At 48.5% G+C, this 25113-nt stretch overlaps 1 protein-coding gene across 3 annotated transcripts in view; it reads left to right on the forward strand.

Annotated features, from left to right (window-relative positions):
- Positions 1–24635, forward strand: part of Ell (elongation factor for RNA polymerase II) — a 49232-nt gene extending 24597 nt beyond the window's left edge. The window contains exons 2-12 of one of the 3 annotated variants that reach the window (XM_087900769.1): positions 4449–4496; positions 14894–15015; positions 15152–15315; positions 16892–17157; positions 19050–19174; positions 20264–20351; positions 20715–21192; positions 22330–22390; positions 22502–22673; positions 22952–22996; positions 23098–24635. In XM_087900769.1, coding sequence (XP_087756895.1) covers positions 4449–4496; positions 14894–15015; positions 15152–15315; positions 16892–17157; positions 19050–19174; positions 20264–20351; positions 20715–21192; positions 22330–22390; positions 22502–22673; positions 22952–22996; positions 23098–23214 — 1686 coding nt within the window. In that variant the 3' untranslated portion in view covers positions 23215–24635. Of the gene's footprint in view, positions 1–4448; positions 4497–14893; positions 15016–15151; positions 15316–16891; positions 17158–19049; positions 19175–20263; positions 20352–20693; positions 21193–22329; positions 22391–22501; positions 22674–22951; positions 22997–23097 lie in introns of all 3 variants that reach the window. The other 2 variants (XM_087900768.1, XM_087900770.1) reach the window with 2 other exon arrangements.
- The last annotated feature ends 478 nt before the right edge of the window (positions 24636–25113 follow it).

Here is a 25113-nt window from a genome sequence, read left to right on the forward strand (position 1 = left end):
CTCTGCTGGGAGAATATGACCATTGCTGCTGCCTGCCCACAGTGCATAGTCAAGCCTGTTAACCTGATAGGACCAGGGAGGGTGACTCCTTAGCCACATAGCTTCTCATGCACTGAGAGCCAGTCTAGAAGTTGCTGAGATCTCAGGAAGTGTCACACGTGCCCATGGGACTTTATTTCTTGCTGTGGAGGTGGTACCACAAACTATGGGGCTTTGAAGGCAGCAATCAGATGGAAAAGCAACCCTGGACTATAGCAGGGCAGGTCCCTGCCAGGACAGTCTGCTGTCTTAACACTTCCGAATCACTGTTCACTCACATAGGCAGGGCTCTGGAGGCAGGAGCAGATACAGACGCTATGCTGCTTACTAACTTGCTCCCCATGGCTTGCTCAGCCTGCTTTCTCATAGAACCCAGGACTACCAGCCCAGGGTATGGACCTCCATGGACTGGGCCTTCCCAAACCAATCACTAATTAAGAAAATGCCCTATGGGTTTTTCTAAAGTCCAGTCTCATGGGACATTTTCTCATTTGAGGCTCCCTCTTCAGATGACCCCAGCTTGTGTCAAATAGACATAAAACTAGCTGGCACAATTGCCCCTTTGTCAGCTTGACAGATCCAGACACATGACTGTTAAGTCATAACCTTTCCATAAACACTCAATTTTAAAAGTCCCACATCTTTTTAAAAAGTTTAGTCTCTTTAAAATAGCCAGTCTCGTTTAAAAATCCAAATTCTTTTAAAATTCAAAGTCCCTCAACTGTGGGCTTTTGTAAAATCAGAAATAAAGTCTTACTTCAGGAGGGAAGAACCAGGGCACAGCCACAATCAAATCAAAGTCATAGCAAACTCCTACTGTATAAATAACTCAGTATCTGGCCAGGCGGCAGTACACACCTTTTTTTTTTTAAAATATTTATTTATTTATTTATTATGTATACAATATTCTGTTTGTGTGTATGTCTGCAGGCCAGAAGAGGGCACCAGACGTCATTAGAGATGGTTGTGAGCCACCATGTGGTTGCCGGGAATTGAACTCAGGACCTTTGAAAGCACAGGCAATGCTCTTAACCACTGAGCCATCTCTCCAGCCTGGCAGTACACGCCTTTAATCCCAGCACTCTAGAGGCAGAGGTTGGCTCTGTGAGTTCGAGGCCAGCCTGGTCTACAGAGTGAGTTCCAGGACAGCCAGAGCTACAGAGCAACCTTGTCTCGAAAAACAAACAAAACCAAAACAAACCAATAACAACAACAACTCAGTATCCAGTGTCTGGCATTCCCTCAAGATCTTCTGGGCTCCTCCAAGGGTCTTGGGTCACTTCTGGCTCTGCCCTGTAGCTCCACACAGTCTCCCAGACTCCAGCAGCTCCACTCCCACTGCTGCTGACCTTGGTGGTCTTCCCATGGTACTGTCATCTCCACAATGCTGGAGTCTCTGCTGCAACTGGGCTGCACTGTCCCAACAAACGCTTAGGCTCTCTTCTGGGACTCCTGTCCTGCCACACAGTGTCTGTCAAGCCTCATCTGTTCTCCGTGACCTTCCAAACCAGCACCACCTGGTGACTCCTACACTGTCAAGTCTGGATGCTAACAGGAGGTACAACATTGGCCACTTCTGGAACATAAGTTCTGCATGCTGACCCTGGGGAAACACAGGCATGGCCTTCTCTTGCCACCAAACTAGCAACCTTCACTCATTGCCCAGATTGGGATAGGATTGGTGCCGGAGCTGCCTAGGTACTCAGCAGCCTGAATCCCAGAGAGCTATGTCCCTTCTGACTGAAACCAGCCTAGGGGCCGGGGCTTCTACAGAATCCAGGTTGTCCCTTCAGGACCAGGAGGGTTGATGGGATGTGGTAAGAGTGGGTGGTTTAGAACACAGGACATCCTTGGAGAAACCTAACTCCTCAGGACTCTCAAGGCCTTTGAGCCTGTGATTAGCTTTGATGTGAGGCACCTGCTGTTCTTCACATGGTCTGGCTGCACTGTCCAGGACAGTGGACTCCAGCCTGGCTCCTAGGTTTCTACACAAGACCACCTGCTGGGCTAGTGACAGGCAGGGTAACTCAGCCTGGTTACCTGTCTTCTGATACTCACCCATTGGGCCTTCAGCTGCCAGACAAATAGGCCAAGGCCACGGTGAACAGCTGTGATCCTCGGTTTGTTGTGGAACACCTATTTTTTCTCTGTGGGTCACTGTGACCTCGTGACAGGTGTGGGTTGTGGCACTTTGCCCAGAGACTATTGGCTTTTGAGGCAAGGTTTTGCCCTGCAACCCAGGCTTACCTGGGACTCACCATCCTTCCTCAGCTTTCCCCACCAATGGTGCACCACCATGCATACCTTGTTCCATTCATGCCTGTCTAACCCTGTGGGAGCTACAGTCAAATGACAGGTCTGAGTAGGTCACTCAGGTGGCTGCTGAGCAGGCCCTCCTCTTCCTCTAAGTGAAGACTCCTTGTTGACATGAAAGCCCAGCCTGTTTGGCTTGGAGCCCAGGTTTGTGAAAGCAGCCAGGTCACATGGGAACAGCCACTTGAGGTCAGCCTTCCCAGGTCTGAGGAAGGCTTAGCTCCTGGGCTACTCTGTTTCTGTCTCCAAGACAGCTGTAGGAGAGCGAACAGCCAGGAAGTTTACAGATCAAGGGGAGTGTCTGCACTCTCAGAGCCAGCCTCTATCCATGCATGTCATGGAGGATGTATTCTGCTTCTGCACTGACCTCTAGAGAACTTGGCCCTAGGGGTGGATGTGGCCAGGCTGTTCCTCCTCCTAGGCCCAGTGCCACAAGGCCACCTGACCTTTGCTCTGAGTGGCTCTTGTGTCTTTCAGAGGCTTTCTTTAACCTGTCTTTCCATTTATGGTAAGATACGGCCCCAGTAACAGTCCAAGCATGTGTACAAATCCTGAAAAAAAAAAAAAAGCGGAAGGATAATGAGTGGCACTTCCCCTTGCTCTTTGGCTCCCTAATCCAGAGAGACATCTACACAGGCAAGCAGTGCACAGAGGTGGCTCCCATACAAATGACTGGTGAGGGGTTTCATTTATTTATCTATCTATCTGTCTGTCTATCTATCTATCTATCTATCTATTTATTTTTTCAATCAGGGTATCACATAGTCCAGGCTGGCCTTAAACTTCCTATATAGCCAAAGATGACTCCAGGCTCTACCTAGTCCTCCTAGGATTTAGGAGGGATTTACTCACACAGCATGTGGCATGGGAGCCAAGGTCGCATCCAGGTCACATTCTGCTTTTGGATGGCTTCACCAGTTGTTAGCCCTTAAATCTCAAAAGTGTGAGCTTTGGCTGTAAATTCTCCCACTGTCCTTGGTGTAGCACACCAAAGTGTGCGGTGGTACTGGGGTTGATTCAGTGACAGGTGTGCACTGGTGTGCCCAGCATCACACAAAATCAAAGAACCCTACCACCCTATACAGCATGTGAGTATGTGGTTCTGCCCTGGAAGAGGGTGTGGGTTGTCAGGCTGACTTTGTCTTCTCAGCACCTGTCATTGGCCCTGAGGACATGCCACCACTGGATAGGAGATTGGTTGTGGTGTGGCCATGACCTCTCTGCAGGGAGCCTCACCTGTGTCTTCAGCACAGCGCCCTCATGCATGCTGGGTGTTCTATGACATGGCTGAGCAGCTGGCCTGGTTGTGAGCAGCTGGAGAGCAAGAGCTGGAGGGCCCAAGGCATGGGGTTCTGCAGACAAAGGGACCTTTGCTGCCTCCACCCTGAGGGATAATTGTATGCTATTTATTGTAGGACCACAGGCCACCTCACCCCACCCCACCTGCCCCTTGACTGGCTGCTCCTGCCATGCCAGTTGGTAGCTCTGGTTCTGGCTCTGGCCCAGTGTGCAGTGCCCCCTCGGCCTCCAGGCCTGCCCTGCAATGGAGTCATTGACACTGCAGCTATGCATCATCTCCTTGTCTAGGGGAGAAATGGAGGGGGCAGAAACCTGCAGACAGCAACATCCCTGAGAAAAGGTGACCTAGACCCAGTGGGCTCAGGAACAGATTGGAGACTTGGGAATGTGGTCATCCTGCTCTGGGCTGAAGCCCTTCAATGCAGGTTTCCTGTAGCAGCCACTACCCAGACATGGTTCTGAAGGACTTGACAGGTTCCTCGCCCCAACAGCAGGAGGCACAGGTGATGTGTACCTCAGTTGGGCTCATGGTTTGGAGCATCTTGTAATTGGTAGCACATCCTGGGTTGAGGGCTGTGATCTGCTCCCCAAAGGCCACAGTGCGCTAAGCACTTCCTCCTCTTCTAGGGCCCATGTCTCAAGGTTCTGCTTCTGTGACTTTGTCTCTGGCAGTTGGAACTCCTATTGACCCTTCAAAACCCTCTGGGTCTCTGAATGCGCTTTGTGTTCTGGCCATGTGTGGCTGGAAAGATACGGATTTTATGTCCATTGAAGATTTCCCTTTTGTTCTCTTGTAGGATTCTGTGTCACTGAGACCATCCATCCGATTTGAAGGAAGCCAAGGAGTGAGTGTTTCCTGTCCTTACGCACACATGGGCTGTGGAAGAGGGTGGCCCCAAACTGGACCCTGAGCTCAGGGAAGGCCATGTGTGAGAACAGGGTGACCATCTCACAGTGATCCTTGGGATGCCCTCTCATGGGTGGATACCATTCCAGCCCCCAGGGAGAACTTGTGTGCGGTGTTTTAGATAGGAATGCTTCCATGGAAATTCTTCCACCCCCAACCAACTTGCAGTTCTGGGGAGGGAGCCCTGGGCCTCCTCCATGCCAGCCCAAAGCAAGTGTTTCATGGTTTAGCTACATCATCAGGCCTCTGTTGTGCTCACTGTCCTGTTGCAGTGAGGAGACTCATGGCTGAGGCAGCTCTTAGAATGCATTTAACTGGGGACTGGCTTATAGTTTCAGAAGCTTAGTCCATTATCCTCATAGTCAAGAGCATGGTGACACAGGGAGACACGGTGCTGGAGAAGTGGCTGGGATGAGAGTTCTACTTCCTGATCCATATGAAGAGAGAGAGGCTCTGGGTTTGATATGGGCTTTTGAAACCTCACAGCTTTCACACACACACACACCCCATGACACACTTTCTCCAACAAGGCTACACCTCCTAATCCTTTCAAACAGTTCCACTCCCTGGTGACTGAGCCTTCAAATATATAAGCCTGTGCCCAGAGACTTATTAATTGTGAAGGCTTGGCTTTTAGTTCTTGGACTTGTTATCAACAACTAGTATTACTAACTAACCCATGTTTGTATTAATCTGCATTCTACTACTTGGCCTTTACCTCTGTCCCATTCTTTTTGTGTCTTTCTTGTGCCTAGATTAATGTCCTACTTCCTCTCTCCCTGCCCACAAGTCCTGCCTATACCTCCTGCCTAGCTCTTGGCCATTCAGTTCTTTATTAAGCCAACCACAGAACTATATCTTAACACAGCATACAAATATCCCACAACATTTCTCCTTTTTGTCTTAAGTAAAAAGGGAAGATTTTAACTCAAACATAGTAAAAATATATATAGTAAGAGCAATTATCATGTAAGAATTCCATTCATAATATTGTGGTCCATTTGTAGTTGGCAAATGTGGAGAAAGCACTGTATTTTCTTTTCTGTCTTAGTCCAAAGTTTTATACCTAAACCATTTTCTATCATAACTTGTATTACCATCCTAAAAATATCTTCTTAGATAAATGACTTAAGCTTTTATGTTTCTGAACCTTATAAAGTTTACATTTCTAATATAAACTCCTTTTCTGAATTTGGTAACAAGGAAAGTTGTAATTACAACTATCTAGTCTTCAGCCGCATCAAAGATTTGAAAAGGATACAGTATTATCTGAGTAAACAGGAAGTATTGAGCAAACAACTTTCTAATCTAAGACACAACGGAGATATCTGGCTGCCTGGACAGTCACCCAAAGTTCTTCTCCAATGTTGGGGCATCCATCTTGGACCTACAGGCCTAGAATATCTGACAGACATTTCCATGAAGCAAGTATTTTGAAGGACTATCTTACCCTGTCTTGACAAAGTTCTGCAGTCAGAACTTTTATGTCCTACTTGTTTAGTATGGACTGTGTACTGTCAGCAGTTAGAGACAGGGACAGTTTCTTGCCCAGTGACTAACTGTAGCACAATTAATAAAAACCCAGTGACAGATATTGGGGTTCAACCTGAAGATAACATAAGCAAAGCAGCCAGCTACTGGTTCTTACCTCTACTTCAGTCTGAAGTGGCAATCCTGCCTCCAGGAATCTCAGAATGAGACTATGTCTGAAAGCTGTCTCCTCCTGATTTATAATCCTTTCTAGGGCTAGGATTAAAGGTTTGCACCACTTGGTTTCTGTGGCAAACTAGTGTGTCTACTGGGGTTAAAAGGATATGTCACCAATGCCTGGTCTGTAAAGCTGACCAGGACAACTTCAGGCTGGCGTTTTTTATTAAAACATGAACGGTCAGTACAGGTACCTTTGTCACAATAAAAGCAAACTCCATATGGAGGTTCTTCAATGTCCATCATTTTTTTTAAGATTTATTTATTTATTATGTATACAACATTCTGCCTTCTTGTATGCTCACGTGCCAGAGGAGGGCGTCAGATCTCATTATAGATGGTTGTGAGCCATCATGTGGTTGCTGGGAATTGAATTTAGGTCCTCTAGAAGAGCAGTCAGTGCTCTTAACCACTGAGCCATCTCTCCAGCCCCATCATTCTTTTTTGAAGTGGATTGCTGCTACCAGGAGCAGATGTGTCTCACTATCATGAAAAGCCGTATTCTGTGGGTCTCTGAAATGCTTGAAGACTATCTGTCTGTCTTAAATATATTTCTGTTTGACCTTGAAACATACTTAACATGGCCACAAGTTTGATTGTGACTAGCTACTAACCTGTATTTCTTAATTATCTTTAATACATTGTAATAATAATTTTCAAGGACTAGAAATTTGCATTACATTGTTAAATGAGCTGCATAGGTACAATACCTTAACCAAGAATAGAAACATATAATACAGTATAATGAAAATAACTTTAAATTTGTATCAGTATACAAAAGTCCATGACAATATAAAATATTTGAGATTAGTAGTTGCCTTTTAGTTTAAAGTACATTCAGTAATCTACCCTTTTATCCTATCATTCTCCTGTATTTCCCTCTTTTCTAACCTCTCTTGCTTATTTTCTTCCCTTGCCTTGACCAATAACAACTTGAATAAAATGCCCTGAACCAATGACAAACATCCATAATCCATTGAATGACCAAAAATCACCCATTCCACCTCTTGGGAATGTGGGTGTTGTATTCTCTAGACTACTTCCTATTGTCTGAGAATAAAGGCATCTTTAGGGAACCAGAGAAAAACTGAGATTATGGTCAAGGCCTGGGAAAACTAGCTGTATCATTTGTTCAGTCTGTGTGTGAGGAATATGCAGGACTTATTTGAAGTCCTGGCTGGAGTAGTGTGTGATCTGGACCATCTCACCTAGCAGCTTTGAAGTTGTTCTGGCTGCAGAATTTTGAGGAAACTGCCAACAGAGGCATTTGGAGAGGCTGGATCACCTGGGCTTTTTGTCTTTATTGGTGTCTGGTTCTTCTTCCGAAAACACTCAGAATTTTAAAGGTAACATGTATATCTGCAGTAACACAAGTATGGGATGTGCAGTGTGCACACGTCGGTTAAAGGTAGCGTGTATATGTGCATTAACACAAGTATGGGATATGTAGTATGCTCATGTTGGTTAAAGTTGATTTTTTTCACTTTATATTTGAGCAAATAAAAGGTATCTGTCAACTTTATAAGTCCATTGACTGTATAACCAAATTTCTACCCATGCCGTGGGCTCAACAAGATTTACTATGTCTCACTCAGTCTCAGAGCTGCTCCCATAGTAGAGGGATCAGCATATACATCGTCTGTCCTGTAGTCTTTCTTGGTTTCTTTTCTCATGTCTGTAGCCAAGATTTTCAGGAGGTCTTCCCCAGTCAAATCTGATCTGCACTGATTTTGAAGAGAACCATAACTTTCTGTTTCTTCTGGAAACAAAGGCAGAGCCTCTCCCCAACTGCCACATATTTTCTGACTTTCATTCTGAAGTTAAAAGACATTCTCCTCCTCCAAAGGTCCCGAGTTCAAATCCCAGCAACCACATGGTGGCTCAAAACCATCTGTAATGAGATCTGGTGCCCTCTTCTGGCCTGCAGGAATACATGGAGGCAGAATATTGTATATATAATAAAGAAATAAATTTAATAAATAGAGAGAGAGAGAGAAAGAAAGAGAGAGAGGGGTTGGTTTAAGTCAGCAGTTTTCATAATCCAGTGTCTCTCAGCACTTAGTGTTTTATTCATTATCATTTCAAAATTCAGCATCAACAAAGCACCATAGGGTATCCAGATACTCTGTGTTTCCCATCTTCACATGGCTTATTCTCTTTACTTTTTTCTCTCTTAAAGACTTTATTGTTTTTAAACTATTCTTTTTTTCTTCCTTTTTTATTTTTTTTATTTATTTATTATTATTATTATTATTATTATTATTATTATTATTATTATTTATGAAACAGGGTTTCTCTGTTACAGTCCTTGCTGTCCTGTAACTCACTCTGTAGACCAGGCTCGCCTCAAACTCAGAGATCCATCTGCCTCTGCCTCCAAGTGCTGGGATTAAAGGCATGTGCCAACACCACCTATTTTTTTTCTATGACTGTCTATACCCAAAAAAAAAACATTTTTTGTTTTTATTGAGCTATACATTTCCCCCTCCCCCTTCTTCTCTTCTCCCCTTCCACCCTTCCCTCTGCCCCCACCCTCCCAGTGCTCTGAAGCTGTGGATTCTAGTCTGGTTATCCTTTGCTTTACTTTATATCTTCTATCCACTTAAGAGTGAATACGTACCATGTTTGTCCCTCTGGGTCCGAGTTACCTCACTCAAGATTTTTTTGTTGTTGTTGTTCCATCCATATGCATGCTAATTTCATGATGTCATTTGTTTTTTTGTTTTTTTTGTTGTTGTTGTCTTGTTTTTTTGCAGTTGAGTAGTATTCCATTATGTAAATGTACCACATTCTTATCCATTCTTCAGTTGACAGGCATCTAGGTTGTTTCCAGGTTCTGGCTATTATGAATAATACTGCTGTGAACATTGTTGAGCAAGTATGCTTGTGGTTTGACTTAACATCCTTTGGTCATATGCCCATAGTGGTATTGCTGGATCTTGAGGTAGATTGATTCCCAATTTTCTAAGAAATCACTATACTGATTTCCAAAGTGGCTGTACAAGTTTGCACTCCCACCAGCAATGCTGGAGTGTTCCCCTTATTCCACATCCTCTCCAACATAAATTGTCCTCAGTGTTTTTGGTCTTAGCCATTCTGACATGTGTTAGATGGTATTTCAAAATCGTTTTGATTTGCATTTCCCTGGTGATTAAGGATATTGAGTCTTTTGGCCCTTGAGATTCTTCTGTTGAGAATTCTGTTTAGCTCTTCACTCCATTTTAAAATTGGATTATTTGTATTTTGTTGTCTAGTTTCTTGAGTTCCCATTCTTTAATGTACCTATTTAGAGATTTTCTTAGTCTGGATCACTTTACTGCACCCTTGTAGCCTATCTCTGACCGTGTGAGCCAAGCCTTAGTCCTGCTGCATGTGTCTGCTCTGGCTCTGTCCTGCTCAGTCCCCAAGAGCACCAGCCAGAGGCAACATTTACCTGCCCCAGCTTGGGGAATTTGCTGAGTCTCTGCTGTTTCTACTTAGCGCCTCTGTGAGCTGTATTGGAAGCATATCCAATTTTTGTTGTTGTTATTGTTTTTAAGATTTCTCTGCAAATCAAAACAATTCTGAGATTCCATCTTACACCTGTAAGAATGGCCAAAATAAAAAACACTGATGACAATTATGCTGGATGTGGGGAAAAAGGAACACTTCTGCATTGCTGGTGGGAATGCAAGCTGATACAACCCCTTTGGATGTCAGTATGGCGATGTCTCAGAAAATTAGGAAACAACCTTCCTCAAGATCCAGTAATACCATATATCCAAAGGATGCTCAATCGTGCCACAAGGACATGTGCTCAACTATGTTCATAGCAGCTTTGTTTGTCATAGCCAGAACCTGGAAACAACCTAAATGCCCCTCCACCAAAGGGTAAGGAAAATGTGATGCATTTACCCAATGGAGTACTACACAGCAGAAAAAAATGACAGCTTGAACTTTGCAGGAAAATGGATGAAGCTAGAAAACATTATTTTGAGTGAGGTAACCCAGACCCAGAAAGACAATTATCACATATACTCACTCATAAGTGGTTTTTAAACATAAAGCAAAGAAAGCCATCTTACAAAACACAATCCCAGAGAACTTAGACAACAATACGGATACAAAGAGAGATATACATAGATCTAATCTACATAGAAAGTAGAAAAAGACAAAATCTCCTGAGTCAGTTGGGAGCGTGGGGACCTTGGGAGAGGGTTGAAGGGGAGGGGAGAGACAGGGAGGGGAGCAGAGAAAAATGTAGAACTCAATAAAAATCAATTAAAAAAAAAGAAAAAGAAAAAAAAGATTTCTCAGGCCCTGTCAAGCGGTGGTATTACATATGCTTTTTGTTGTTGTTTTGTTTTAATTTATTTATTAGGTATATAGTGTTCTGCCTGCATGTATGCCTACAGGCCAGAAGAGGGCACTAGATTTCATTACAGATGGTTTTGAGCCACCATGTGGGTACTGGGAATTGAACTCAGGACCTCTGGAGAGCAGCAAGTGCTCTTAACATCTGAGCCATCTCTCTAGCCCAGTGATTCACGCCTTTAATCCAAGCACTCGGGAAGCAGAGGCAGGCAGATATCTGTGAGTTCAAGGCCAGCCTGTACTACAGAGAGTGTTCCAGGACAGGCTTTAAAGCTACACAGAGAAACCCTGTCTCGAAAAACCAAAAATAAACAAAAAGATTTCTCAGTTCCTATGTGGAAATACATGCTTGGAAGTTGAGCATCATATGTAATGAGTCTTGCTCTGTCCCACTAGCCAACTCCCAAATAATGACACAGAGACTTATTATTAATCATGAAGGCTTGACCTTTAGCTTAGGCTTGTTGATAACTAGCTCTTTTTTTTAAATATTTATTTATTTATTATGTGTACAATATTCTGTCTGTGTGTATGCCTGCAGGCCAGAAGAGGGCAGCAGATTGCTCATTACAGGTGGTTGTGAGCCACCATGTGGTTGCCGGGAATTGAACTCAGGACCTTTGGAAGAGCGGGCAGTGCTCTTAACCACTGAGCCATCTCTCCAGCCCGATAACTAGCTCTTATAACTTAAATTAACCCATATTTCACATTCTACCACATGGCTTTACCTCTGTCCCATCCTGTGTGTCTCTTATGCTTAGATTTATCTCCTACTTCCTCTCTTCCTGCCCAGAAGTCCCTCCTATACCTCTTGGCTAGCTATTGGCCATTTAGCTCTTTATTAAACCAATCACGGCAATATATCTTCACATAGTGTACAAATATCCCACATCTTTTTATTTTTTTTCCCTAATTTTTTTTTGCATGTTTTGTCTGTGCTCTAAGTGCCCAGTGCCTACTGAGCTAGAAGAGAGCTTTGTGTGCCCTGGGACTGGTGGTTGAGAGCTGCCATGTGGGTGTTGAATCTGAACCCAGGTCCCCCCCAAGTGCTCTTAACGCCAAGCCATCTTTCCAGCCCCTGCTTTTTACGTTTTGTTTTGAGACATCATCTAGCTATATTACCCAGAATTGATATTATACTCAGAATCCTCCTGAGCAGCTAGTCTGGCCAACCAGTGCTCCAGTCCTATCCTCATATCTTTTTACTTAAAGTTGCTGCCTCATCACTTACTTGGTCAGTGTCTACCAGCCTACAGTGAGATAACTGAAGTGGATTTCCTGTTACTTAGGGCTCTGAGCCAAGTGCTGTCTAAATGGGAAGAGGCCTTCCTGGCTACAGGCCCTTCACGGGTGTTGGCAATGGGGCTGCAACCTCCAGGCAGGCTCGAGCATTTGAGTGTTCCCACTTCTCCCTCCAGCTACCCAGACTCTGCAGGTTTGTTCAGCTCACATTTGGCTGTAAGTGGTAGCCAGGTACATGGCATGCCTCAGCTGCCCCACATATCCCACAGTTCCTGGCCTGTGGTTCCCTGGGGGGACATAGCCAGGAATGACAGCTTCACCCCTGAGTTAGTCAGGGTTCTCTAGAGAAACAGAATTGATGGATATAGATATAGATATAGAATGTATATATGTGTGTGTGTGTGTATATATATATACACACACACACACACACACACACACACATATATATATATATATATATATATATATATAAATAATTAGACTGGCTCACAGGCTCTGGCCCAGCTACTCCAACAATAGCAGTCTACTAAGGGAAAAGTTGTTCAGTGCATGAGACTGGGTGTCTCAGCTGGCCTTCTGTATATGCTGGAGTCCTGAAGAAGTAGGTCCTAATGACAGTGAAGGAATGGACTTGCTAGTGAGAGCAAGAGCAAGCAGGCAAAGCCAAGTATCCCTTCATCCATGTCATTTACATAGGCTGCCAGCAGAGGGTATGGCACAGATCTTCCCTCATCAGAAGATCCAGATCTAGGTTGGGTTTTTCCAGTTGAAATGATTCAGTCAAGAAAACATTCCTTACAGGTATACCCAGCCACTTAGGTTTTAGTTAATTCCAGATGTAGTCACGCTGACAACCAAGAACAACCACCACAGTCCCATGTCCTTGGCCAAGGGCTCCTTTCACAAAAGTCGTGTCAGCTGTTTCTTTCGCCACCTTTGTCTGTGTTTTTGTTGGTGTAGCCAGCTTCCTTGGGTTGGAGGTTTCCTTCTAGTATTTTGTCTAGGACTGGGTTTGTGGCTAGGTATTGGCTAAATATGGTTTTGTCCTGGAATATCTTGTTTTGTCCTTCTATGGTGATTGAAAGTTTTACTGGGTATAATAGTCTGGGCTGGCATCCGTGGTCTCTTCTTAATGTCTGCATAATGCTTGACCACTACCTTCTGGCTTTTATTGTCTCCAATGAGAAGTCAGGTGTAATTCTGACAGGTCTGCCTTATGTTACTTGGTCTTTTTTCTTTGCAGCTCTTAATATTCTTTCTGAATTCTGTATGTTTTTTTGTTTTTTGGTCTAGTCTGGTGTTCTGTAAGCTTCTTGTGTCTTCATAGGCATATCTTTCTTTAGGTTGGGAATGTTTTCTTCTGTGATTTTATTAAATATATTTTCTGTGCTTTTGAGTTGAATTTTTCCTTCTTCTGTACCTATTATTCTTAGGTTTGGCCTTTTCATGGTGTCCCATATTTCCTGGATATTTCGGGTTAAGCTTTTGTTAGATTTAATGTTTCTTTGACTGATGAGTCTGTTTCCTCCGTTGCATCTTCAGCTCTTGAGATTCTCTCTTCCATCTCTTGTATTGTGCTGTTCATGCTTGCATTTGTGGTTCCTGATCTTTTTTTCATGATTTCTGTTTCTATAATTCCCTCGGCTTATGTTTTCTTTTTTTTTTTAAATATTTATTTATTTATTATGTATGCAATGTTCAGTCTGCGTGTATGCCTGCAGGCCAGAAGAGGGCACCAGACCTCATTACAGATGGTTGTGAGCCACCATGTGGTTGCTGGGAATTGAACTCAGGACCTTTGGAAGAGCAGGCAATGCTCTTAACCACTGAGCCATCTCTCCAGCCCTTATGTTTTCTTTATTTTGTCTATTTCAGTTTTCAAGTCTTGAATAGTTTCTTTCATATGTTTGATTGCTTTTTCTTGGTTTTCTTTAAGGGATTTGCTGATGTCTTCCAATTTTTTGTTTGTCTTTTCCTCCGTTTCTTTAAGGGAGTTTCTCATTTCCTCAAACATTCTCCTGGTTATTTTTTAGGTCATTTTCTTCTGCTTCATCTATATTTAATTGTTCAGGTCTTACTGTGGTAGGGTCTTTAGGTTTTACTGGTGTCGTGTTGCTCTTTGTGGTGTTGCATGTGTTCTTACCTTGTCTACTGATCTTTTCCTGTAATAAGTGTGACTGGGGCTCTCTGTGATTCTGTTGATTAATCTTCTAGGTACTGGTGGATCCAAGACTCAGATGGTTGTTCCTCATGGTACAGTCAGTGCCACGGTTCTAGTTACCCCGTTGGTCACTCCATGTTCCTGGAGGTTGCTCAGCGCTCCTGGGGTTTGCATTGCTCCCATAGAGTTTGCTGTCTTAAGCCTGCACTAGCCTAGGTTGTTAGCTCAGACCTGTTTCTGTGAATGTCCCTGGTCTGGATCTGCTCCTGCGGAGGTCCCTGGTTTGGGATTGGTCCTGCAAAGGTCTCTGGCTCCAATCTTCTCCCTCGGAGGTCCCACGCTTGGGTGTGCCCAGCCCCACAGAGGATGTGGCTCAGGCTTACTTCCTCAGAGATCCCAGAGTCACACCCAGACCCACAGAGGTCCTGGCTCAGGCCTAGTTCTTAGTAGGTCCCAGACTCATGCCCGGACCTGCAGTGGTCTCTGGCTCCCGCCTACTCGCTCAGCAGTTGCTCCTCTGTACCTGTTCCTGTGGGGTTCACTGTCTTAGGTCTGCTCCAGCCCAGGGTGCTGGCTCAGTCCTGACAGGAGTGCTAGCTGGGGCACCCCACCTTCATGGTGGGGAATCTGAGGGGCTACTCAATGATTGGGGTGAACTTCTGTGCTGCCTAAGCCTGGCAGGAGGGTAAGGATGAGTGACCATCATGTCCCTTCATGCCAAGGAGGTGCCACAGAGGAAGATGCCCACATGTCCTGCTGTGCAGGTTGCACATTGACAGCCAGTGAATGGTTTCTGTGAGGAGTGAGTGCTGACTTGTGCTGCAGCCTCCCCATGCTAAGGACCACAGTAACACTCCCTCTCCCCACAGCACATCTCCATTCCCCAGCCTGACTGCCCTGAGGAGGTGCGGGCCTTCTCCTTCTACCTCTCCAACATTGGCCGAGACAGCCCGCAGGGCAGCTTTGACTGCATCCAACAATATGTCTCCAGGTAAGGCTACCTGCCTCAGGCCCCTTGGGACCCTAAAACTACTACAGCTAGACTGCTGCTTGTTCCTGTGGTGCTGAGGCTGGCTCGGCATGGCTCAGCTGGCACCCTAATGGTGACATTTCCTCTTGTTGTGCAGCCATGGGGATGTTCACTTGGACTGTCTGGGCAGCATCCAGGATAAGGTCACAGTGTGTGCCACCGATGACTCCTACCAGAAGGCCCGGCAGAGCATGGCGCAGGCAGAGGAGGAGACTCGGAGCCGAAGTGCCATTGTCATTAAGGCTGGAGGCCGCTATATGGGTGAGTGGCAAGCAGGATGCTGGGGCAGGGTGATGTCTGTCCACATACCAGCGGGAGGTTCATGTTGCAGGGTGTTGAAGTATAGGGGCTGTGGCCTTGGTGGCCTTCTTCAGAGAGGCACAAAGCTATGGATTAGGTTCAGGCCCCACTTAGTTCTCCACTTGTCCCTAGCCACTCCTCCAAAGGCTACTGTGGCCACAAGCTGCAGACTGGGAGGTGGGTGAGTTTGGCCTCCTGAGAACAACCCAGCAATGGGACAGCACCAGGCAGTTCCAGGGAGGAAGGAAGGGCCTTGTTTTGTCTGTGTGGTTTTTTTATGTTTAAAGTAATGCATGTATTTCTAATATGCAAGTGGAACCTGCTCGGCTATGTACTCATGTGCATGTCAGTCGGTGCACACCTTCCTGGGTAGACTATTTCTCAGGAGCTTAGCATTCTTAGTTGCCTTAGAGTTTCATGCAGAACCACAGCCTTGTGTTTTTCCCTGTTCGCTTAGCGTATGTAGTGAGTCTGAGGCCAGCCTGGTCCATCGGAGACCCTGTCTTAGAGCATGGCCGGGTAGAGATGGCTCAGTCGAGGACCCAGGTTTGATTTCCAGCACCCAAGTGTCGGCTCTCGGTGCCCTCTACTGGCCCCCTTGGCCATTGCTCACATGTGCTCATACATACATACAGGCAAAACACTTGTACATATAGAAATAAACATGTGTCTATTTAATAATAGAATAAGAGTTGGAATTTCACATTTTCCCCCTATACTCCACATGTTGTGGGGTACAGCTTTGGGTGGGTCTTGAGTAGAGTGAGCATGGCTAGTCTTCCTCCTGTGTCCCTGCTGACAGAGCCCCTTCTCAAAGTCAGGATGGGGTGCACCCGTGTGAATGAAGCTGTGGTCCTGTGGGTACAATTTGGTTAGCAACCTCATTTTGTCACACCTTGTTAAAGTGCCATGGTGACTTCTAAGACTGTTGCTATTTAACTAGTGGGCACACTCAGGAGACTGAGGCAGGAGAATGGTGAGTCAGGATAGCCTGGGCTGGGCCTGGAGAGATGGTTAAGAGCACTGGCTGTTCTTCCAGAGACCCTAAGTTCAATTCCCAGCAACCACCTGTTGCCTATAATGAGATGTGGCTTCCTCTTCTGGCCTACATGCATACATGCAGGCAGAATACTATATACATAATAAATAAATACATCTTTAAAAAAATAGCTTGGTCTACAGTGAGACCTTGTCTCATACCAGACTGAACCAGATTGTGAAAGGAGGGGCCCTCCAGGTACTGGGCTTGCGTGTCCTGAAGGGCTGCTCAGGATGGCCTCCTGATGCCTGCACAGCCACAGAGCGCTGGCTGAGGCTGCAGGGCACCTGTCAGCCCCGGTGCCTTCTGTCTTTGGGCTGTGGCAAGACACCCACACGTTCACAGTTGCTCAGTCTCTTCCCCTCTGTCCTCTTGCCTTCTGCTTGCTTTGCTCTGCTATGGACGCTGACACTGTTCATGAGTCCTAAACCCGGTGCACCCTTTGTGGCATAGTATTTGGCTGTCTGCTGCACCCTAACACCCAGGCTCTCATTGCAGGCAAGAAAGTTCAGTTCCGGAAGCCAGCGCCAGGGACAGCCGATGCGGTGCCTTCCCGGAAGCGGGCCACCCCCATCAACCTGGCCAGTGCTATCAGAAAGAGCGGTGGGAGCGGAGTCAGCAGTGTGGTACAGAGGCCCTTCCGAGACCGGGTGCTGCACCTCCTGGCCCTGAGGCCCTACAGGAAGGCTGAGCTGCTGCTGAGGTTACAGAAGGACGGTCTGACGCAGGCAGACAAGGACACCCTGGACAGCCTTTTGCAGCAGGTAGGTGCAGGCCAGCCTGACCACACAAGCTTCCTGACCCCACAGTGGTCTCAGGCCCAGCCTCCTGGGGTGATGGAAATGTACTGGGTTCTTCCATAACAGGCAGTGCCACAGACCTGTATGGTGTTATTGCACAGTTTTGGCAGGCGACTGCTCAGAGCTGTGTCTGTGACTGCTGTTAGCCCTGCACTATCCATGGGAACGTCAGGCACACTTGGGTCATGCCTTCTTGCTGTCCCCACCCACAGTGTTTCCTGGGGCACTGGATGATGAATGTTCTTGCTGACTTTAAGCTACTAGCCAAGGGTGGTGAGATTGCTCACTTGGGAAAGGAGCTTGCTGTCTGGTGATGCAAATCTTGTGACCTGAGTTCAATAACAGTGTTTCTCACTCTAATAATAACTGGAAAAAAACAAAACAAATTCAAGGGCCTGGTAAGATAAGCCCAGTAGTTAGGAACAGTGACTGCTCTTGCAGAGGACCCAGGTTCTGTTTCCAGCACCAATGTGTTGGTTCACAGCTGTCTGTAACTCCAATTACAGGACTTAATCCATCTTCTGGTCCCTGTAGGCACTAGGCATGCATGTGGTGCAGACACAAATTTGGGCAAAACTCCCACACATGTGAAATAAAAAACAAAAAATGACAGCACCAGCCAGACCTTGGGAAACAGCATAGAGGTGAATTGGGGTGGCCCAGCCCCTGTGCTCTGGTGACAACATAATATCAAGAGTCTCAGAGACAGTACTCGGGAGGCAGAGGCAGGCGGATCTCTGTGAGTTTGAGGCCAGCCTGGTCTACAAGAGCTAGTTCCAGGACAGGCTCCAAAGCTACAGAAAACCCCTGTCTCGAAAAAAATAAAATAAAATAAAAGACTCACAGAAAGCTCTGGAATCAGGAGAGGTGATGATCACTCTCTACTTCGGCCCATGGAGTTCACATAGATGCAGCATGGGGCTCCCAGGGCCTCTGTGGTCAGCCATACCAGGCCTGACCGTAACAAGCTTGACCAGCCTCACTCTGAATGTATGGTCTATCTTGTGTGACAATGGGACTCCACAGGTACAGAACAGGCCTGTCTTGGGGTCACCCATTGGTCTGGTCCTCTACAGCCTCCACAGGTCTCCTGAGCACCTGCAATGAGGAGGGCCAGGGGGGTGGTAGAGCAAAGGAAACAGGATGCTGGCCGTAATAGATGGTCAGTGAGACTACATGCCATCATGGAAGAGCCTGTGTGTGGGAATGTCCATGCTGTGGAGAAGCTGAGTGGCAGGCATGACAGTAGAGCATCTAGATCTCATGCTATCATGAAGTAAGCAATTACTCAACCAGTAATAAGGCCCTGCCAGCTTAGCATGCTGGCATACCCGTGATCCCAGCATCTTGAGACAAGAAATTGTAAGTTCAAGGCCAACCTGGGCTACAAGTCAAGGCTTTGTCTCCAAAACCCAGAAAATATAACCCATTCCTCTCAGATCCAGCACATCTCAAGAGTACTTCAGATTGGCACAGCTGAATGGCTAGTGTGTGCATATGCCTCACACTGGCGCCCAGCAAGGCCAGCACAGACATGACCTTAGCCCCTTCAGGCCCCTCTGATGAGATGCTCTAAGCCTCAGCTGACAGACAGCCTGGGATGAGCGAGAGAGGACTTCCTGGCGGTCACCATCTGAAATAGGTCGGGGCCTGTGAGGGGCTGACAGCAGCACAGCATGCTGCCCCTCATCCAAAAGACAGTCTGCACCTTCAGTGTGACCCCGTTGCCCAAGTGCAGGGAAGCTGAGGTTGGGTAGCACGAGCACACAGGTGTCATTGCTGTCCATGTCCCTGTAGAGTCCTGTGTTCCCTAAGCACTCAACACCCAGAGTCAGTGACAGCTGGATATCCTGCAGGTAGCCAGTGTAAACCCCAAAGACGGCACATGCACACTGCAGGACTGCATGTACAAGGATGTGCAGAAGGACTGGCCCGGCTACTCTGAGGGTGACCAGCAGCTGCTGAAGCGTGTGCTCATGCGGTAAGGTCCTGTGTAAACTTGGGTGGTAGCAACCTCACTCCCACCCCTCCCAGCCCCAGCCTCAGAGGCCTTGGACAGACTTCAGCCTGACAGATGGCTCACAGCTTTAGCTGTCCCCAACCAACTGTGCAGGCTTCTGTGGGCCAGGGTGTTCCATCCATGTCCCCATGGCTTCTAATGAGCCTCTTGGGCCCACGGAGTGCATGAGGCAGACTCCAAGAGAGTGGCACGATAATTAAATGCTTCCCCTGGTGCTGGTACTGGGAGGAGAATAGCTAATTGATTCTGGAGTGATTTCCCACTGAGAGATTCCTATTGATTCCTCAAGGTTAGGAACAGCAGCTCACTCTGGGCTGATCTCCTAGCCTGGGTTTCAAGTGCTTGGAGAAGCTGGGAGGGAACATCTTGACAGAAGCCCTAGGCTTGCCACTTGCCACATACTTTTTTTTCTTCCTTTCCTTTCCTTTTTTTTATCCCTTTTTGAGACAGGGTTTCTCTGTGTAGCCCTTGGTGTCCTGGAACGAGACTCAGAGATCGGCCTACGTCTGCCTCCTGAGTGTTAGGATTAAAGGCATGCACTGCCCAGTTTCTTTTCTCTCTTTTTTGAACCAGGGTCTTAGAGAGACAGTTCAGGTCTTAACTGCTGACCCACCTCCTTGTCTCCGCCCTCCACCAGTCCTGGGCTCCCTGAGCCAAGTGCTTACCTGGTCTCTTACTGGCCCTCAGGCAATGGTATACTTTACTCATGTGAGTGTGCGGGCAGGGCCAGCATACCTGGGACTAGTCGCCACTGCTGACGACATTCCCCTGTAGTGAGTGCTAAGCCAGTCAGGGTGTGTGTGTGATACCTTGTGCATAGCAGGACCATATACAGACGTAGAGCTGACACACAGGATGGGCATTGTGCTAACTGTGGTCCCAGGTGCTGAACACCCACACCTCAGCTTGCCAGAGCAGGAGTCCTCCCTGAGGACCCAGGTTGGCTCCACCTGGTGAATGTCACGCAGACAACCCCGCTCTGGCTTGGGGAAGCTGGCCCTCCGGGTGCAGTTGTAGTGCCAACATAGTGCCTCTACCACTCTCCTGCAGAAAGCTGTGCCAGCCACAGAGTGCCAACTCAGACTCCACTGCCTCCAGCCCACCCCAGGAGCACGGCCGCTCCGCCTCACCCTCTCAGGTACCTGCCTTAGGGTGGATGAGTGTGGGGTCCTCATTGGTACCAGTGTGGCCAACATCCACTGCCTGAGCCACACTCCCTTGGGGAACTTGCTTTCTTCAGGGGCAGGGGGTGTCTGTCTGGGTGGCCATATGCTTCGGGACCTTGTCCCTTCACCTTCCAGTGCCCACAGTCATGTATCTACAGAATGCCTGTGAGTAGTCTGCCTTCCTTCCCTCCTGTCATTGACCAACCAGTCAGGCAGGCACCTGGTATGGAGGGATTGGTAAGCCCTGCCCAGCTGTGTGTGGGCACCCTTGTGTGGCCACAGCAGACCCTAAAGGTGGCTACTGGTTCCCACAGGCTTCTCTGCTCACTTCTCAGAAACGACCTCAGTCCACAGACTTCATTGACCCCCTGGCCAACAAGAAGCCCCGCATCTCACACTTCACACAGCGAGCACAGCCCACCCTCAATGGCAAGCTGGGTGCCCCCAATGGCCACGAGACTCTGCTTCCCACCCTGGGGTCCACCCCTACGGACACCCTCAGCTCTAGCCGTTTGCCCCCACGGCTGGAGCCCCCACGGACCCACGACCCCTTAGCTGATGTCAGCAATGACCTAGGCCACAGTGCCCAGGACTACAAGCACCAGGAGGCTGCCCAAGCCCCAGCCCCAGCCCCTCACCTCAGTCTGCCCCTGCTGACGGACTTTTCCCAGTCTGAGCGACCTGCTGGCTCCTCGCACGCCCATAGCCGACCTAAGAAGAAGTCCAAGAAGCACAAAGACAAGGAACGGCCCCCTGAGGACAGGCCCCCCGCCCCACAGCCTGATGCCCCTGCACTGCTCCCAGATACCCCAGGTCAGAACCATCTTGTTGTCTGAGTCACTAGGTGTGGGGTGTGAGAGCATCCCTGGGGTCAGGATCTGGGGTACTATGACTGGCCACCAGCCTGCAGCCCCAAGCAGGGGTGCCATGGGAAGCACTGAGATGCCCTGGGCCAGAGAGGCAGAGAGAATGTGAAGAGAACAGCTATATCCAGGGAGGGCCAAGGCACAGATGGGTGTACTGAGCCAGGGAACAATGGCTGCTTGGACAGGAGGATACCGTGAGGAGTGAGGCAGAGGCCTCCAGAGCCCTGTATCCACAGTGTGATGAGTACATGGGTATGGCTGTGTGCTCTGCTGGCACTAGGCAGTCACAGCCACAAAGTAGCTGTAAGATCTTTGGGGACTGCTGAGGCAGCTGTGGGCATGCAAACCATTGGCCACAGATAACCTCTGATTTTGTCTGATGGAGGACAATTCCAAGGGTTGTGATGACACATGGGGCACACTGCCCTAAGAGCCCTTGTCCGCCTGGTCAGCTCCAGAGCTCAAGACCTGTGGTCCAGCACTGCCGGTCGGAGCCCTGAAGCCTAGGTGGGTTAGGCTGAGAGCATTTGGTTGAAGCTGTATTTGGGGACTTTGAGCTGTTAGTCCAGGGAAGCAACAAGTGTACCCTATCAACCCTGCCATGGAGGGTAGCCCAGGCTACAGAGTGACGGTCTGTAAAGGAGACCTGCAAATGGAAACTAAATAAGTGAATTCAATGGCTGCAAAATGCTGCTCTTCCTGGGCAACCATGCCCTTCATAAGTTCTACCAGCTCCTGGTCGTAGGCTTGGTTGGGGACGCTATGTGGAGGAACCCCTCCTGACTGGCCCAGTCTGCAGTGGCCCAGCGGTCTCTTTTGCTGTGTCTGCAGTTGCTGTGCTGCCAGAGACCTCACCTGCCCTGTCACCTGCACAATCAGGGTTTGTTTCCAGCCCGGTGCAGACACTGAATATTCAGAGTTCTGTTTTTGACTTCAAGCCAACCTGTCTAGAGGCCACTTGTAGCCTGAACAGTGGGTCTGTCCAGTGGACTAGATCCACTGCTAGTGCCAACTTGTGGCTGTCCAAGCATGGCTTGCGTCTCTCACACACTGACCCTGGACTAAGGGTGCATTGCTCATGCAGGTCTGAATGGAGCCTGTGCCAGTGTCCCCACATCTACTTCTGAGACCGCGGACTATTTGCTGTGAGTATGTTACCTGGCCTGTTGTGCCCTACCCAGGCCCAGACATCTGCCTGAGCCAGGTGATGCCAACCACTGTGCCCTTGAGCCCCAACAACCCTTATCGTCCCTCAGGAAATACCCCACCATCTCGTCATCAGAGCAGCGTCAGAGCTACAAGAATGACTTCAATGCTGAGTACAGCGAGTATCGGAGCCTGCACGCACGCATTGAGCAGATCACGCACAGGTTCACGCAGCTTGATGCACAGCTCAGACAGCTGAGCCAGGGCTCCGAGGAGTATGAGGTACTGCTAACTACCCTTGCCCAGGGTTTGACCACAAGTCCCTGCAGTAGGGCCTGGGCAAGGTCAGAGTATGTGACCTGGGCTGGGTGCTACCCGCAGGAGGTCTTGTAGCATCTACTTCCCTTTCTCTAGTGTGGCTACTTCACCATTTGTCTTCCCCTGCCATGTCCCCTGCCTCCTTGAAAGAACTGCAGGAAAGCTGTGCTCTGCCTGTCTGGGTGGTCGCTTCCTCAGCTTCCCAAGGTGGGACATAATTAGTTCTTGCTGTTTCCCCCCAGACAACCCGTGGGCAGATTCTTCAAGAATACCGGAAAATCAAAAAGGTGTGCGATGCGAGGCAAAGTGGGTGCTGAGTGGGAAAGCCTGCCTGGCCCAGGGTTGCTGGGCGGATGTGTCTCACCGGTGGCCCTTGGTTCCCTCACAGACCAACACCAACTACAGCAGAGAGAAGCGGCGCTGTGAGTACCTGCACCGCAAGCTGGCACACATCAAGCGGCTCATCGCAGAGTATGACCAACGGCAGCTGCAGGCCTGGCCCTAGTGTGCTAGCGGGCAGTCCTGATGCTCCGCCTGCCTTTTCTAGTTTTCTATGAACTCGGCCCTTTAGCTGCCGCAGAGACCGTCTATTTTTGTACTTTTTCTACTCGTGCCTCCTCCACGGCCCACACCTCCAGGGTTAGAAGCTCCAGGGAAAGTCAGCAGAGTACCAGGTCCTGGTCACTGTAGCTCCTGGCTGTGCCCAAAGCCCCCTGCAGTGCCCTCAGCAGCATATGGTCCTCAGCCCCCACCATCCCCGCATATACACCTTCATGTCACACTGAGGCTGTGTGGTCCTGTGCTGCTGGCCTCACTCTGTTCCTCCATCCATTTGTGGGTCATGGGGTCCTCTATGCTGGATTCCCATGGGGCGGGGAGGGGGTGAAAGTGGTGCCTTGCTTGTCTTTTCCAGGGCGCAGGCCTGTGGCCCCCAATTGCTGCTTTCTTACTGTGCCTCGTCTTCTCATACCCCAAATCCTAGGCACCATTGGGGTGTGTGTGTGTGTGTGTGTGTGTGTGTGTGTGCGCGCGCGTGCGTGCGTGCGTGCGTGTGTGTGGGTTCTGAACTGTGCACATTCAGAGAGAAGCTATGCTGGAGATGTGCTGGGGGCGGCAGGTTCACTGCTACCCACAGTTGCACAATGGGGAGGGCAAAAACTCAAATACAGATGTCTATTTGTTGTTGTTATTGTTTCGAGACAGGGTTTCTCTGTAGCTTTGGGCCTGTCCTGGAACTAGCTCTTGTAGACCAGGCTGGCCTTGAATTCACAGAGATCTGCCTGCCTCTCCCTCCCAAGTGCTGGGATAAAAGGCATGTGCCACCACCGCCCGGCCCAGATGTCTATTTTTCTAAACCTCAGGGGTGTCTCTGGATGGCTTCCAAAGAGCCTGGCACCTGCCTGGTCCAATTCTACCCCCACTCAGCTATTAGCTTTCCCTGGGGATCCCTGGGGTCCCCAGACCCTACAGAAAACCGACCCTTCAATGTTTAAATGACTGTTGGTTTCTAAATGGGGCTGGGCCAGATTCTGCACAGTGCATTGTGCAGGCTCTGGGTACACCCAGCCCAGGCTGCCCCTTTCCTGCCCTGGGAACTCCACCCAGGGACTATCAGTTGAATTGGTCTGTTTTGTTCTGTTGTCTGTCTGAGATTTATGAAGGGAGGGCAGGGCCAGGCTCTGGAACTGCTGGTGCTGGCAGGTTAAAGACGGTCTAACTTATTGGTGGTCTCCGCCTTTGGACTGTACAGTGGAAAGTCTACTTTGAGCCATGGACTTGGTGTTTACAGTCTTCACTTTTGCCAAAACGTTACAGTTGACAGGAGAGATGGTGCCTCCTTGGGACCCTTTCTCTGAACCTGTCTTTTGTACACTAAGCAGGTGAACCGCCGACTTTAAAGTCTATAATAAATTTGATGGACTCGAATCCCTGCTGTGCCTTGTGTATGTCACTGAAGGGTGTGGGGTGGTCCTGAGTGAGCTTAGCCCAGAGCCCCCTGTGGTGAGGTGAGGGGTGAGGCCAGGCAGGCAGACTGGGGTGGTAGGGTGCTGGGCACAGAGAGTTGGCTCTCCTTCAGCACCAAGGCCTGCAGGTGAGGAGTCAAGGCCGGGTGAGGAGGAGGTGCCGTATCTCCAGCCACTGAGGATGGGGCAGGAAGACTTCTTGGGCTGTTTTAAAAACAACAGCGCTTGCACACACAGCAAGAAGTGATGGTGTGTTTTAAGCTGCACTCAGCCGAGGCCATGGAGCTGAGTGGCGAGCTCCGCCACTGTTGGCCACCTCCAAGCAGATACCTGAGGCTGTGTCTGGGCCAGGACAGAGTCTGTGAGCATGCTTGTTCTCAAGGGCTGGGGTCAGTCTGCCTCGAGACCTTGGCTGAACTTCTAAGAGTTCTGAGGTGGCT

This window comes from Myodes glareolus, chromosome 23, assembly GCF_982192425.1.
Source record: "Myodes glareolus chromosome 23, mMyoGla1.1, whole genome shotgun sequence".
Taxonomy (NCBI): Eukaryota; Metazoa; Chordata; class Mammalia; order Rodentia; family Cricetidae; genus Myodes; species Myodes glareolus.